This window comes from Ischnura elegans, chromosome 9, assembly GCF_921293095.1.
Source record: "Ischnura elegans chromosome 9, ioIscEleg1.1, whole genome shotgun sequence".
NCBI classification, from domain to species: Eukaryota; Metazoa; Arthropoda; class Insecta; order Odonata; family Coenagrionidae; genus Ischnura; species Ischnura elegans.
In genome coordinates, this window is record NC_060254.1 from 72,145,413 (window position 1) to 72,158,649 (window position 13,237).

The 13,237-nt window shown below is 36.0% G+C and overlaps 1 protein-coding gene across 2 annotated transcripts in view; it reads right to left on the reverse strand.

Annotated features, from left to right (window-relative positions):
- LOC124166045 (GTPase-activating Rap/Ran-GAP domain-like protein 3) overlaps nucleotides 1–13,237 on the reverse strand; it is a 665,374-nt gene that overhangs the window by 597,385 nt on the left and 54,752 nt on the right. For both annotated transcript variants that reach the window (XM_046543636.1, XM_046543635.1), the window contains exon 2: nucleotides 975–3,667. In XM_046543636.1, the coding sequence (XP_046399592.1) occupies nucleotides 975–1,276 (302 nt within the window). In that variant the 5' untranslated portion in view covers nucleotides 1,277–3,667. The remainder of the gene's footprint in view (nucleotides 1–974; nucleotides 3,668–13,237) is intronic.

Genomic DNA, 13,237 nt, shown 5'->3' on the forward strand with positions numbered 1-13,237 from the left:
GCCTGATTTGGAGTAATATCAGGGGCGGTCTGGAGTGAATGATGGCAGGGGCTCATGATGGGAACCTATTTGCTGAAGGGTTGGGGGTCCCACCGTGAATAATATTTGGAATTTGCACTCCCGGAAATGGATTTTGACGCTGTTCTGGTTATTAAAAACTTGACAAAATTTTATAAAATAGCAATTTCGTATGATAAAGTACTATGAAAAGTGAGAATTTCGCAGCATAATTATTAATTTATTAAATAAGAATTAATTTATTAAAATTTAACAATGTTTCATGGTTCTATCATGTATTTAGTGAATTTGTTCCTTGAAACTGTACTAAAATATAAAAATCCTCTAAAATAGACTTTTCGAATAACCTTTTCAAAATAGCATCAGGTTCTTTAATCTTCTGACACCTTTATTTTACAAATATTTTTATCTTTCTACATATTTTTACAGTGAGTGTGTTATAAATAAATAAACTTTTCTATTATTTTTTATTATACTTTTCATATACGTTTTACGAAATACGTGAGAAAATTGACTGTTTGAGGCGTAACTTGGTGAAAGCGATTCATTATTAAAATTAAAAAGAATAACTTTGTGCTTTCACATTAATATTTATTCACAAAATTACGACCATGGTTTCAACGTTAGACGTCATCATCAGGTGAACTCTACAGAGGTCCATCACATCCTTTTATACCAGGCTAGGAGGGGGAGGGAGGAAGGTAATTAGGTTGAACGGATTGGTCAACAGAGAAGAGGGAGGGGGAAAGAACTTGGTCATCCCACTGTCGTAAATTTGTGAATAAATATTAATGTGTAAACACAAAGTTCTTCTTTTTAATTTAAAGAAAGACGTGAGCATTGTGTGGGCCCATATACTCGGGGTCTTCGGTGATCGCCGACGGGCCGATCTGGCCAGACCGCCCCTGAGTAACATACATTTTTGATGGAAAGAAAAGTGTCAGTGACGTACTCACCTTGCGTTTCCTCCCTGCTCGTCACTCTCCCTCAGCTCTCCGCTCAGAGACATGGGCCAGGCGCCGTGCACCAGCGAGTCCCGCACCATCGCCTCCCATCCGGTGCCGAAGGGCATCCGCCTCCCGGGAGACAGGGGTGCCCTCAGGCGGTTGCATGCCGTCGCCGAAAGGGGAGTCGGAGTGTTTTCGCAGACCCTCCGTGACCTCACCAATCTCTTCCGTCTCCCGCCAGTCGCAGCGCCACCGTCGCTCGTGCTTCCTCCTCCACCGCCAGATGGCGGATTCTCAGAGTTGTCGGCCATCGCGCCTGAAGACTTCAGCGTGAGGTACGTTGGTTCCCCACTTTGACCTTGCCTTTTGTGGATGGTCACACCTTAGGTCTGATCCTGCTAATCAGCATTTCCCGAAACTGTGGAGTGGGAGGGTTTACAGAGCGCAGAATCCCCTAATCCGTTTCCATGCCGTATTATGGCTTAGCTCAGCGGTTCACAACCTGGGCTGTGCGTGGCTTGAGGTTAAAGGGTCCACGGGGTCAGCAAGCGGGTCGTTAATTGGCGTTTTCGTGTTAAAAATATCCACACAACCCCCTTAGTCTGCCTGTTTGGCGCTACTAAGGAAGGCTTGGAATCAGTGTGACTGTTTATGTCGCAAGCTATCAAAATGCGACCTATATTTTCTTCTGTTGATAGGGTGTCTCTGTTATTTGTGGCTTTTTTGAATGTAAACTTATTGAGCTTAGTATTTTTGGACTGTTTCTTAAATTTAACTTGAGTGAAGATCAGTCATTTTTTTAAAACTCTTCTCTACTAACATAGGTGATTTTTTGTTAATATTATTGCTCTTTTCCTTGAGATGTTTATGAATTTAGCTAGTTTTTCACTCGCTCTGGTTCGTATGAATCCATTATCTATTCGGCAAATATGTCGATAAATGATTGTATGAATCTTTTTTTGATCAAAATATTATACCGTGAACTTATCAACATATGTATCGGAGTTGAATGTGCGCAAGTAATATTTTATACTTTTTTGCGATGACGTTCCAAGTTCCAGTTTTCTAATTAATTTTAGTACTTATTCCTAAATGATTCTTGGAATCATAATGCTTATCTTTATCGTAAGATTGAATGAACTTATGAGCCCATGGTTTTGAAATATTGTTTATAGAAGTGTCTGATTATAACGGTTACTAAATCCGAATAGATGTATATATATATAGTTATCACTGCCTGTATTTTAAACAGAATGCTTCGTTGTTACTTTTATGATGAGCAACTCAAAACACTCTATTTCTATCGAGGAAACCGTATCGTAATGTTTCTTTGATTTACTTTATTGTTTTGTTGTTCATAAACTGTAAAATGTCTCTTAGGCTAAAAACGTAGGTACCATTATCGTTTCCAATTTAATGAATTTATATTTGTACAACACTTAATCCTAGGAAAGTTTAGAATGATTTATTATACTTCACGAATTTTCACTTCTTAGATTAGTTGTGAGGAGATTTTAGGGTAACATTGATCAGTTGATCTTATTTAATTAATTGATTAATTTTTAACATGTTTTGATAACGGTTCGGGAATAGTATATTATATTCTCATGTAAATGTAACAGATGAAAAAACAGACTTTGTTTTATACCTAACGTTAGATGCAACAATTCATGAAACTGAAAAAGTAGTGGGATATTTTGATACCTGATTATCTAATCATATCTGATTATCTATTTGTCATGTAACCCAAATGCGAAAAGTTAAACAAAACGGTGAAGCACAAAATTCTTCAATTGCTCAACTCAATTTCATATCGAATTGTCGTCAATATGCAAAATATATCTTAAAAATAGATCATTTTTCTAATCGCTTCAAAAATTAAAAACTTTCACGAGAAGAATCTTTACCAATACACGCTACTTATTTTTTGAAATACGGAACACGACTCTGTGATTAAAAGTCTTTTCCTCTAGTTATTCCTCTTTATTCCAGTAACATTTAAATATTTGTTATTATTACTATATTGAATAACAGCTCATAAATAATTTTTATTCCGATAACAAATGTAGTAAAAGCTATTAAGACAACTATGAGTTATAACTAGTGGTTCCAGTTGTGGTATCACGTTTTAATATATTTGGTACTCATCTAATCCACCGTAACTAACACGCGAGAAGTGATTAGCTTAGGCCTATAGTGTGTTTGTCGTTGCTCTTTTTGATCACCTATGCAAGCAGTTATGGCTACTATGTTTGCTTTTGTCAGTCGGTCGGGAATTTATGCAGTTTGTAAGCCACTATCGATCTAAAGCCTATTGAAACGACAGGTTCACGGCCGCAAACGAAAAACCACATTCTCGAACGCTTCAGGTGGTCGTTTGATTTCAACGTATATGTGCGTTGTCAGCGGTCAATGTTGAATTTGACTTATTTGCTAGAGGAAGATAGTTAGTGTGCATTTTTTTTAGAAAAAATAGATTTTTTTGATGAAGGGTGAGGTAAGTGTTTTACAAAGGTGTGGTATTATAATTCTATTGTTCAAGGAAAGATTTGTTTTTTTCCTTTCGAGAGAGGTTCAACACGTATCTATGATTTTTCGAAGCCTAAGGACCGCTCAGGAAAGGGTGATGCTTGTTTGTACTAGTTCCTATGAAGTGGTCCTCCGGGGTCCTCTTGATCTTCTTTTTCCAAAATGGATGGCGTCTGAAAGTGAGAGAGATATATGAAATTAGTATTATGAGTAGTTACATGTGACACTATTTTGCATTATTATGCTTATGACGCGATTTTTCATCTGGTTAATCTCTATTTTTTCAAAGAAAATATTTATTTTAAGTTTTTATTTTATAAAATTCTATTTATACCAATTATTTCTACGCATTTTGTTCTAATGACTTGGATTTGTAAAATTTTGGATAAAGCAGTTATGTGTCGACTCAAAAAAAATATGAAACTAAATCGAGTTAATTAAAAGTTATAGTCTCTGATAAAAATAAACTCTTCAACGGTGGGTAGACGTGGGGTGAACGAATCGTAGTACCCAAAATACGCTCTGTCTACCCTTGCTGGAGGGTAGGCGGTAGGTAGCCCTCACATCATCATCTAACCATCCAAATACCCTCATTAGAGGAAAGGCTTCCCCACCATGGTAGAGTTTATTTTTATAAGAGGTACTAGGAAAGGTTTTTAATTTATTTGCAATTATTCTAGAAAAATTCTATTTCCAAAAGTTTCTATTATTTTTATTTTTTCTTTCGGGGTAAACTATAGGACTAGATAATGTTTAAACGTTTTCGTTATTTTACAACAAAATATGCGCATATAATTCTAAAAATGCGCAAAAGTCATTTCATTAATATACATTAACCCATTATTCTCCAGACTGAATTTAGGGCATTTAACTTTGGTTGTTTGGCATTTTCCGGTTTAGTTTGGCCTAATTAAGATGAATTTTTGGAAAAAAAATATTTTCATCATATAATATTATTTCCAAAATGCTGCGTACACGCAACGCCGGGAAAACTCAAGAAAATAAATGCAGAAAAAGTCATTTTTAAAACTTAGGTTACATCTTTTATTTTTTCCAGCCTTTATATCAACTCACCAACCTGTCTGTTTGTTTGTCTGGTACAAATCTTGTAACTGAAATTTGACTCACTTCCTGTGAAGCAAAAACGCTGAAAGTATGGGAATCATGGATACGCCTAGGGCATGCAAATTTGGGGCTCTTATTCATGAGAACACGGAATTTTCAGCGCTTGATGCATAAATCGCAAAACTAGAGTAGAAATTATCAAGCTCCCACAATATCCCGAAGGCGACCTCTCAGCTCGCATAAGCTTGAACAAACTCTACCTCAAGTGATATAAAAATAATTCAAGGTCGCAGTTTCAAAACTCCCAAATATAAATATTCAGTATTGAATCGATAATAAACATTCAATGTTCTCTCTTAACACAGTGATAACTTATTTCCAGCCTTTATATCAACTCACCAACCTGTCTGTTTGTTTGTCTGTTTGTCTGGTACAAATCTTGTAACTCTGAAATTTGACTCACTTCCTGTGAAGCAAAAACGCTGAAATTTTGCACACTTCTTCATTTCCGATGACAATACATGAAAATATAACTTTTTCTCTCCAACCCCCCTTTAACCACCCCCCAGTCAACCTATAGCCCCCCAAAACATGTTTTTGATCTAAGAAGTTCCAAATGGTCGATTTTCGTGTTTCGTGGCATTTTTAACATAGGGGTAGGCATTTAAAAGCATAGGGGTGGCATTTTGAAACATAGGGGGCTTACCATTCACTGAAAATTTAATAAATATAGTGACTTTTTTAATACGTCACTTTTGGTTTTTCGGGGTCACTGAGTTTTTTTGCTTTGTGTCATATATAAACGTTGCTCATCCCCTGTAATCTAAATATAAAGGCTGGTTTAAAAAAAAATTTTTTTTATAAGAGCTTATTTATCTTGATCTTGATACACTCTGATTGATACACTCGACATCTTCGCCGGGAGTTATCAGTATCCCTTTGGAGGAACTGCCCCATTCTGCCTTTCAACGGACATGCTGGGATATGTCATTTTTCCTAGGGTGTCTCGTTTGTGCGCACCGATGTTTATTTCAAACGCCTACAGTCATTAAAATACAATTATGTGGATGAAAATGTTGGTGGAAATGACAGAATTAGAACTAGAGATACTTTTAAAAAGTCAGTAAATCCCAGAAAAAATTATTCTGAAGCAGAAACTTATTCTGAGAATTAGGATTCAATAATGTTGCGTTAACGCAACGCTGGGGATTGGTTGGGTTAATATTTGAAACTTATTGTGGAAGATGAATGTTGTGGACGTTGGTTGTTGTTTTCCCTAGGTTGAGTTCCAAAGTTCATGAAGTTGACAAAACGGCTAATTTTATGGTGCGTGGAGTCATTTATTGCTCTCGCGTGTCTTAATTTTTGAAATTTTCATTAAAAAAATAAATTAGAATTGAAAATAAAATTTCCTTAAAAACGACGTGTTATTCATTATTATGGCATGGACTGAAGTCCAGATATAAATTTGCAAAGAACAGCAGCACATCAGTTTGACGCCGACGGTAGTCACAGAATGTGCAAGGACAAATAAAACAAACTTTTTCTCGTGAGTAAACACATAATATTCCTTTTCTGCCGTGTCCGTAGACATATATATCATGACCGTAGACAACAAAAAAGTAAAAATAAAAAAAAACAGTGTAAATATTGCTAACGATCTCTGCCACATACCTACGTCATTAGCTTGCATGAATGCCGACCTCTAATTACACTATTTTGGTTCTTGTATAAACAAAAATTAAATTTTTGAAAAATTTCCCGTAGAAAATGTACGCTTTTGGGAGAATGGCCCGGTAGAATGGGATTCACTAATGCCATGGCTCAGGATCGTTGCTATGGGATGCAGATATACTTCTTTCTGCGGTGTTTAAGGGCATGCAATGTACTGCATGAGCATAATAATTGAACAGTCTATTAATATTGACTGATTGTAATAAAAAATTGCATTAGAGATACGGTTTAATGAGTGCCATTATTTATATTTAATTATTAATTAGGGATTTTAGAAACAGGAATTACATACGAATTCAATATATACCCAATGAAGACATGTTAATTGCTTGCAGTAAAAAATTATGAATTTTCAGGGCTAAGTTTTCTGCATTGGCCATAATATATTAACTTAATTATGTTAACTATGTAACTTGTAAGATCTTGGTTTCTCTCGGCGTGTCAAGTGCGGAAAGTTTTCTGGGCTTTTCCACCGGGTAATTTCCTCCATGTCTACAGAAGTTTCGAAGAGCGATTTACTCTTCATCCTCAAGGGATTTTCTAAATGAAATGCTTCGAAACGTCGGAAGAGAAAATTACCCGGTGTGAAACCCGAGAAAGATTCCTGAACTATGAAACTTATTTTTCAACTTTTCTCTGGGAATAAATGTTGTGAGAATCAGTAAAATGCGTAAAAAGAATATGTTCTAATATTTTTTTTTGGAAATATGACGTTGTAGTATCACAACATATTAGATATACTTAGATAGTTTTCTAAAGCTAGATTTTAGGCACGTGCACGAATTCCTCGCGTTGCCTGCATTCCTTGCCGTGCCTGAGAATTCCATGGCTTGACCGGAGCACATGATTTAATCCCTGAGGAATCGTCGCAACTTGTGCGCACTTGGGTGTGGCTTCGCAATGGTATGCCGCCGGCTAGTCCGCAGTTATTTAAAAAAATTGAAAGAGCACCTTCTACTACATAAAATAAGATTTTTGTTTCATGTTTTTATTCTCGTGTGATTCTATTTTTCTTAAGCATTTCATGGTCCCACGAAAAAGGCATATATTTACGCTATATATTTATGCTGAGAATGATAATTTCTTGTTAATTTATAAATTACTCTTGAGCTAAATTTATTTTCTTACAAAGAAAGACAACGACAGCTACATCCCTAACAATATGTAATTTTCGTTGTATTGGGTTCGACTTCATGGAATCGACTTAGCATGAGGAAATGTAAAAATTTTGATTCTATATTAATTTTTTACTGTGAGACCTAGGTTTCGACCTCATCATCTTCGATGCAAATGTTCCAGATTATGACGTTGCCACGTCGAGGCCCTGGTTGTATAGTATAAAATTTATGTGGAATTACAAAGTTTTTTACGTTTCATTTTGTATTTTTCCTTTGGTAAGAAAAACTTTTGTCTAGCATATTTTTTATCTTAAAAAATAAGAATTATTAGAAGCGCCGCATTTTTTCTGTCCCTATCCTTGGATTTTTTTTTACTAGAAGCCTGTTTTTAGGGCAATAACGCCTCTTGAATATTAAGTCGCATCATCTATGAATGCAAAGTGGAACATCCAGGCGAAAATGTTAGTATGTTCTCTTGGTTCTGGGGCTCTTTTGTTTTTTGCGTAGGTCTTCATTCTCTAAATCATTATTACCATAGAACCCGCAAAAGCCATGTCTGTCGTGAGATGCTCCTAGAGCAGGCTGAGATAGGGGGCGATATCTTTCATGAAAAATGATTTATTAGGCTAGGAATATTGCTTTAACGTTTTTGGTCTCTACTTTGCCCAGGGCTAATGAGCTTTAAAACTTCAAAACAGAAGCAGGTTGAGATTCGTGACAAAAACAATGCATATCCTACCAAATTCATTGAAATAATATTAAACTAAAATATTGAAGCATTATTGTCGTTCAGTATATTGAGAATAAAAACGTATAGACTGCATTATTCTGTTTTGAAGACACAATGACTGCATCATTCTTAAATTTTATCGCCTCAGTTGAGAATTAAACGGCTCCTTCCGCTAATTACTTATAATAGTAAAAAGAGCAAGATGTGTTGAAAAATGGTTGATAATGTTACTAATATTTTTCATACTGCTTAGAAAAGTGCTCCCGGCAAGGTAATTTGGAGTAGTAATCGTTTCTTCTAGTTCGCTAGCTGTGTTAATTTTAACTGTGGGCCAGTGCCTCGAGTCGATATTTCGATAATGATGGTAATTTCAAGGCAGTTACTTATATAACCAGTTGAGATTAAACACTTTAAATAAATTTAAAAGATTTTCGTATTCGTTTAGTATTTTATTTCGACCAGAACCTATTTGGTATTATCTTATTTGATATGGATCACGTTGGTACCGATTGCTACCTTTTAGATAACTTTGTAGAAGCATTCCGTGTTTTTTTTGTCATTTTGGGGTAAAGGACTTATATTTATTTATAATCAACCTTTTTTACAAGAAACAGGAAATATAGTTTTTTGTACTGAGTGGAGCCGGTATTAAGAAATAAGGAAAATATTAATAAGGTCCATTGCTGCGGTTATTCCAGAAAGATATTTGTGTTTTGCCATGGTTCAAGTACTTGTGAGTTACTCACGTAGGATTTATGCAGCTCATGTTTTGGTGAAATTATTATAATCCATCTTCGTATACCTATATTATTCTGTGTTTTACTCAGATTTCTCCAATATTCTGCTAAATATTGTTCTTATTTCATTGCTTAAACTAAGGAAATATTCCAATAGCTAATATACCTCTGAGTAAAGAGAGCATTCTTTTGATTTGCTCTTCTCCTACCACTTCTATAATTTATTGTTAATGATTTGTAGTAATCCTTTGTGCATTGGCAGTATTTCCTGGTTTTTCATTTTACCAGTTTATGAAATATTGTTGTGCACGATTTTCATTTTGCGGAAAATAATCAAAAACCTGACTTTGAAAATATTTCTATATTTTATTAGTTAAATGAAACAAAGCAATCTTTCTACGGAATTTATTTGAGCACAACAACCTCAATGTTTCATTACACTTATGGAAATAATTTCCACGACATCGTGTCACACACTATGCAAGATATTTATATTTTCATTTCTCTTTTGGAATAAATTTTGTTCAACGCTTCGTAAAAAAATACGTTATCCTTTATTTTTTTGTCGCAAGGCCGAACCTGAGAGCTCTTTTGATTACCATGTTCAGCCGATACCAATTCGGCACTTCTTAAATATCATGCGAAACGTTGCGACTTCCTTTGCTCCAAGCACCTAGTTCCCTCTCCTATTCACACTGAGCTCACGTGGTACCACCACTTTTTTTCGTCCTCCGTTTAATTAACGGTCGAGTGCTTCCTTATATATTTTTTTCTCTCTCCTCGAGTTGTAATAACAGGCAGGCCCGTACCGCTCGGCGCCTTTGGTCGTCGAATCGCACGTTGCTCTCTAGAATTAAGACTTGCGTAAACAAAGTGGAGAGTTTTTTTTTTACCTGAGTAACAATAACATTCGAGCCGTAATGCCTCTTGGGGAAAAAACTCCCATCTTTTTCCTCCTCTCCGTGGACAGTTCTCATATCTTTCTGTCCCTTCCCAAACTAACCCTCTCTTTTCTTTCTTCTACCTTGCAGGGGCTTTGTCCTTACGTCCTACTACGGTCTCTCATTCCGTCCCTTAAGCTGTTAAATCCTCTGGCTTCCTTTGTCCCCACTGGGAGTGAGCATCCTATATCCCTTTCTGCTCCTCCTTTAACGCGCAGGACCAACTCTTCAAGTACACCACCTCTCCGCTTATCCGCTTGAGTAGAGGATGAAGGCAATATTATGACGTATCGGCTCTGTAATTATGAAATCGTTTCAGGTTTAGCGTGGTGGAAATGCGACAATGGACCTTATTAATATTTTCCTTATTTCCTAATAGCGACTACACTCAGTGCAAAAAACTATACGCCTGTTTCTTGTCACAAAGTTGGATATAAATTGAATACGACCTTTACCCCAAAAAGACAAAAAACACGGAATGCTTCCACAAAGTTATCTAAAAGGTAGCAATCGGTACCAACGTGACCCATGTCATATAAGATGATATCAAATAGGTTCTGGTCGAAATAAAATACTAAACGAATACGAAAACCTTTTAAATTTCTTTAAATGTTTCATCTCAACTGTTTATATAAGTAACTGCCTTGAAATTACTATCATTATCGAAATATCGACTCGAGGCACAGGCCCACAGTTAAAATTAGCACAACTAGCGAACTAGAAGAAACGATTACTACTCCAAATTACCTTGCCGGGAGCAATTTCTAAAGCAGTATGAAAAATATCAGTAACATTATCAACCATTTTTCAACATATCTTGCTCTTTTTACTATTATAAGTAATTAGCGGAAGGAGCCGGTTAATTCTCAACTGAGGCGATAAAATTTAAGAATGATATAATGTAAACAACAAATTTAATGTCCACAATCTAATGTATGACTGCACTACTGACCGTGTTTCGATACTCTATGTCAATAGACTTCAATCCGCTGCCCCCGGGCGGCAAGGCCCCGAAGTAATATGTTTTAAAAATTTTTTTTGATGTGGTGGTAAAGTGACGTGGAGCATTGTGGCCCTCCCGACTATGTGAAATCGATTTTTGGCCCTTGTATTAAAAAAGGTTGAAGACCCTTGCTCAACGTCATTATCGAGGAAAATGACTTGTGCGGCTGTCGACTTACGCATTTGCTGAGCAGTTTTGCCATGTTCATTATGGAGTATCGAACTCCATTTTGAGTTAGTTCAAGGAGAAAGACGTTGAATATTGTTCTTAAATGCTATATAATGTTCGGTCCTAATGAATGTGCGATTTAACGGCTTGAATTTCCAAGGTTTTTCCTGTTTCTGTATGAATTTTTTTCAACTTAAGGTGATCCCTTGAAATGAGTGTGTTCAGACAAACAAGATGATTTTGCACAGGAATTATCTGGGGCAAAATATTTTTTTTTCATTTTTATCTAACAGGCAATATGTGTGACGTTAATTTTTTACTTTTGGCTTTTTACCCGCGTTTTCATTATTATTTGAGTTGTGTTAAGATTTGTTGTTAAAAGTGCGGTGCCTTGCGGTATTATGTCTGGAAATTGGTTGCATGGAAGTCGTGAAGCTGCTACATATTATAGGCTTCGGTTATTTACTTTCAATAAGTTTTTAAAACTCTGCTGAATTCTGTTCATTAACTTCTTTCCAGGCATGTAAAAAATAAGTAACTTCAACTTTGGCTTCCTTTGACTCAAATTAAAATAAAAGTCGGCGTAAAAATGAAGCAAAAACACAACCCAGACATATTAATACTTCGTGAAATTTCTTAGCTTCACTTTGAGGTGAGATTTCATCATTCCACAGATTGAAATAATGAATTAATTGAAATAACCTGTACAAATCCGTATTTGGATGATGGAACGACCCGGATTTCCATGTATTAGCGTGAACGCAATATTCCTACTACTTAGTATGATAAGAAATCAAAACAATAGTCGATTTTTCGTATAAGTATGGAATCGTGCAGGCTCTTTCATTTCATTTTAAAAAATTGACTACCGCTATGTTGCTCTTGGTCTTATTCATCGAATTGAGTTCAGTTATTGGGTTATATTGGGTTCAGGGATTGGGGTTTTTCGATTCCATATTTTTACGAAACTATGCTGAGGGGCGGGTATCGCTTTAAGTGATGAAAAAATTCGATTTTAGATTTTAATCAAAACTACCTACTACTTGTCAAAAATCGAGGGAATCGAGAGCAAGGCATGGTCTTCGAGTTTAGATCCAAACTCGATTTTTCAACTTCGATCTTGACCATTTCGTTTGATCTCAGCAGGGTCACTACCGGACTATGGTAAAATCATCCGTCCGGAGTGAAAGACTTTTATCTCAGGCCGGTAAAATTGGAAACGCACTTCCTCTATCATCAAGGGACCATCTCAATCATTTGATCTCTTAAAATTTTTTACGAAGCCGAATAGTTTGAAACGGTCATACCAAAACTTTAATATGCGAGCATTTTTAAATTTTACTAAAACATTTCAACCATGTATTCTGAGTAGATTTTTTGGGATTTTTTTTCTACTACTCAAATGTGTGTTTTGAGTGTTTTTCGAATGAATAATAAACATGTTTTTCACGAACAGGTTTTTTTTATCAAAAAGACTAACGATGATTTTTTAAAAGTAATCAGTCTTTCCGTTTAAAATTTTATTTTTGTTGAAACGTCGGCCTTTTCATTTCGGTTAAAAATCGATTTTGAACGAAATTTTCCATTCTGAACAATAAAAAGTTATGGTACCTCTTCACACGATTTATTCAATACGACCGGTTTCGTCGCAGAGGCGACGTCATCAGGTATAAAATAAATGAATCATCAGGTATGAATAAATCGTGTGAAAAGGTACCATAACTTTTTATTGTTCAGAATGGAGTTTCACAAGGTAAAGCCAGAAACAATCGAGTTTATTGAAATTTTCCGTAGTTAATCGCGCAGCAAATTTGCTGATATGAAGCCTGGTTAATCGATCTTTGGGTCAAATTTCGATTTTTATCGAAAATAAGTGTTTTTCATTTCGATTTAAAATCGATTGCTCGAAAATTCGATTGCTCGAAAAATCGATTTCTCGAAAAATCGAATGATAGGAAAATTCTCGATTTTTACCGACATTTTTCCATCACTAATCGCGTAACATATTCGCTAGGTTCCCTGATCTCTTCTTTTATGGTTATCGCCTTCAACACTTCACACTTCCCCTGTCTCCCCCTTGAGCGGTCACTTGCCTGCTGCGTCCTCGGCAGTCCACTTCTCCTTGGCGCTTCTCTCGCCATCCCAAGCCATCTGTAAACTTCGCTCGCGCTACCCCCATAGCCTCTCCCTTCAGCCCTATTTACTCCTGGACGTCTCTGCTTAAAACTCTGCAGGAAGAGGAACAAA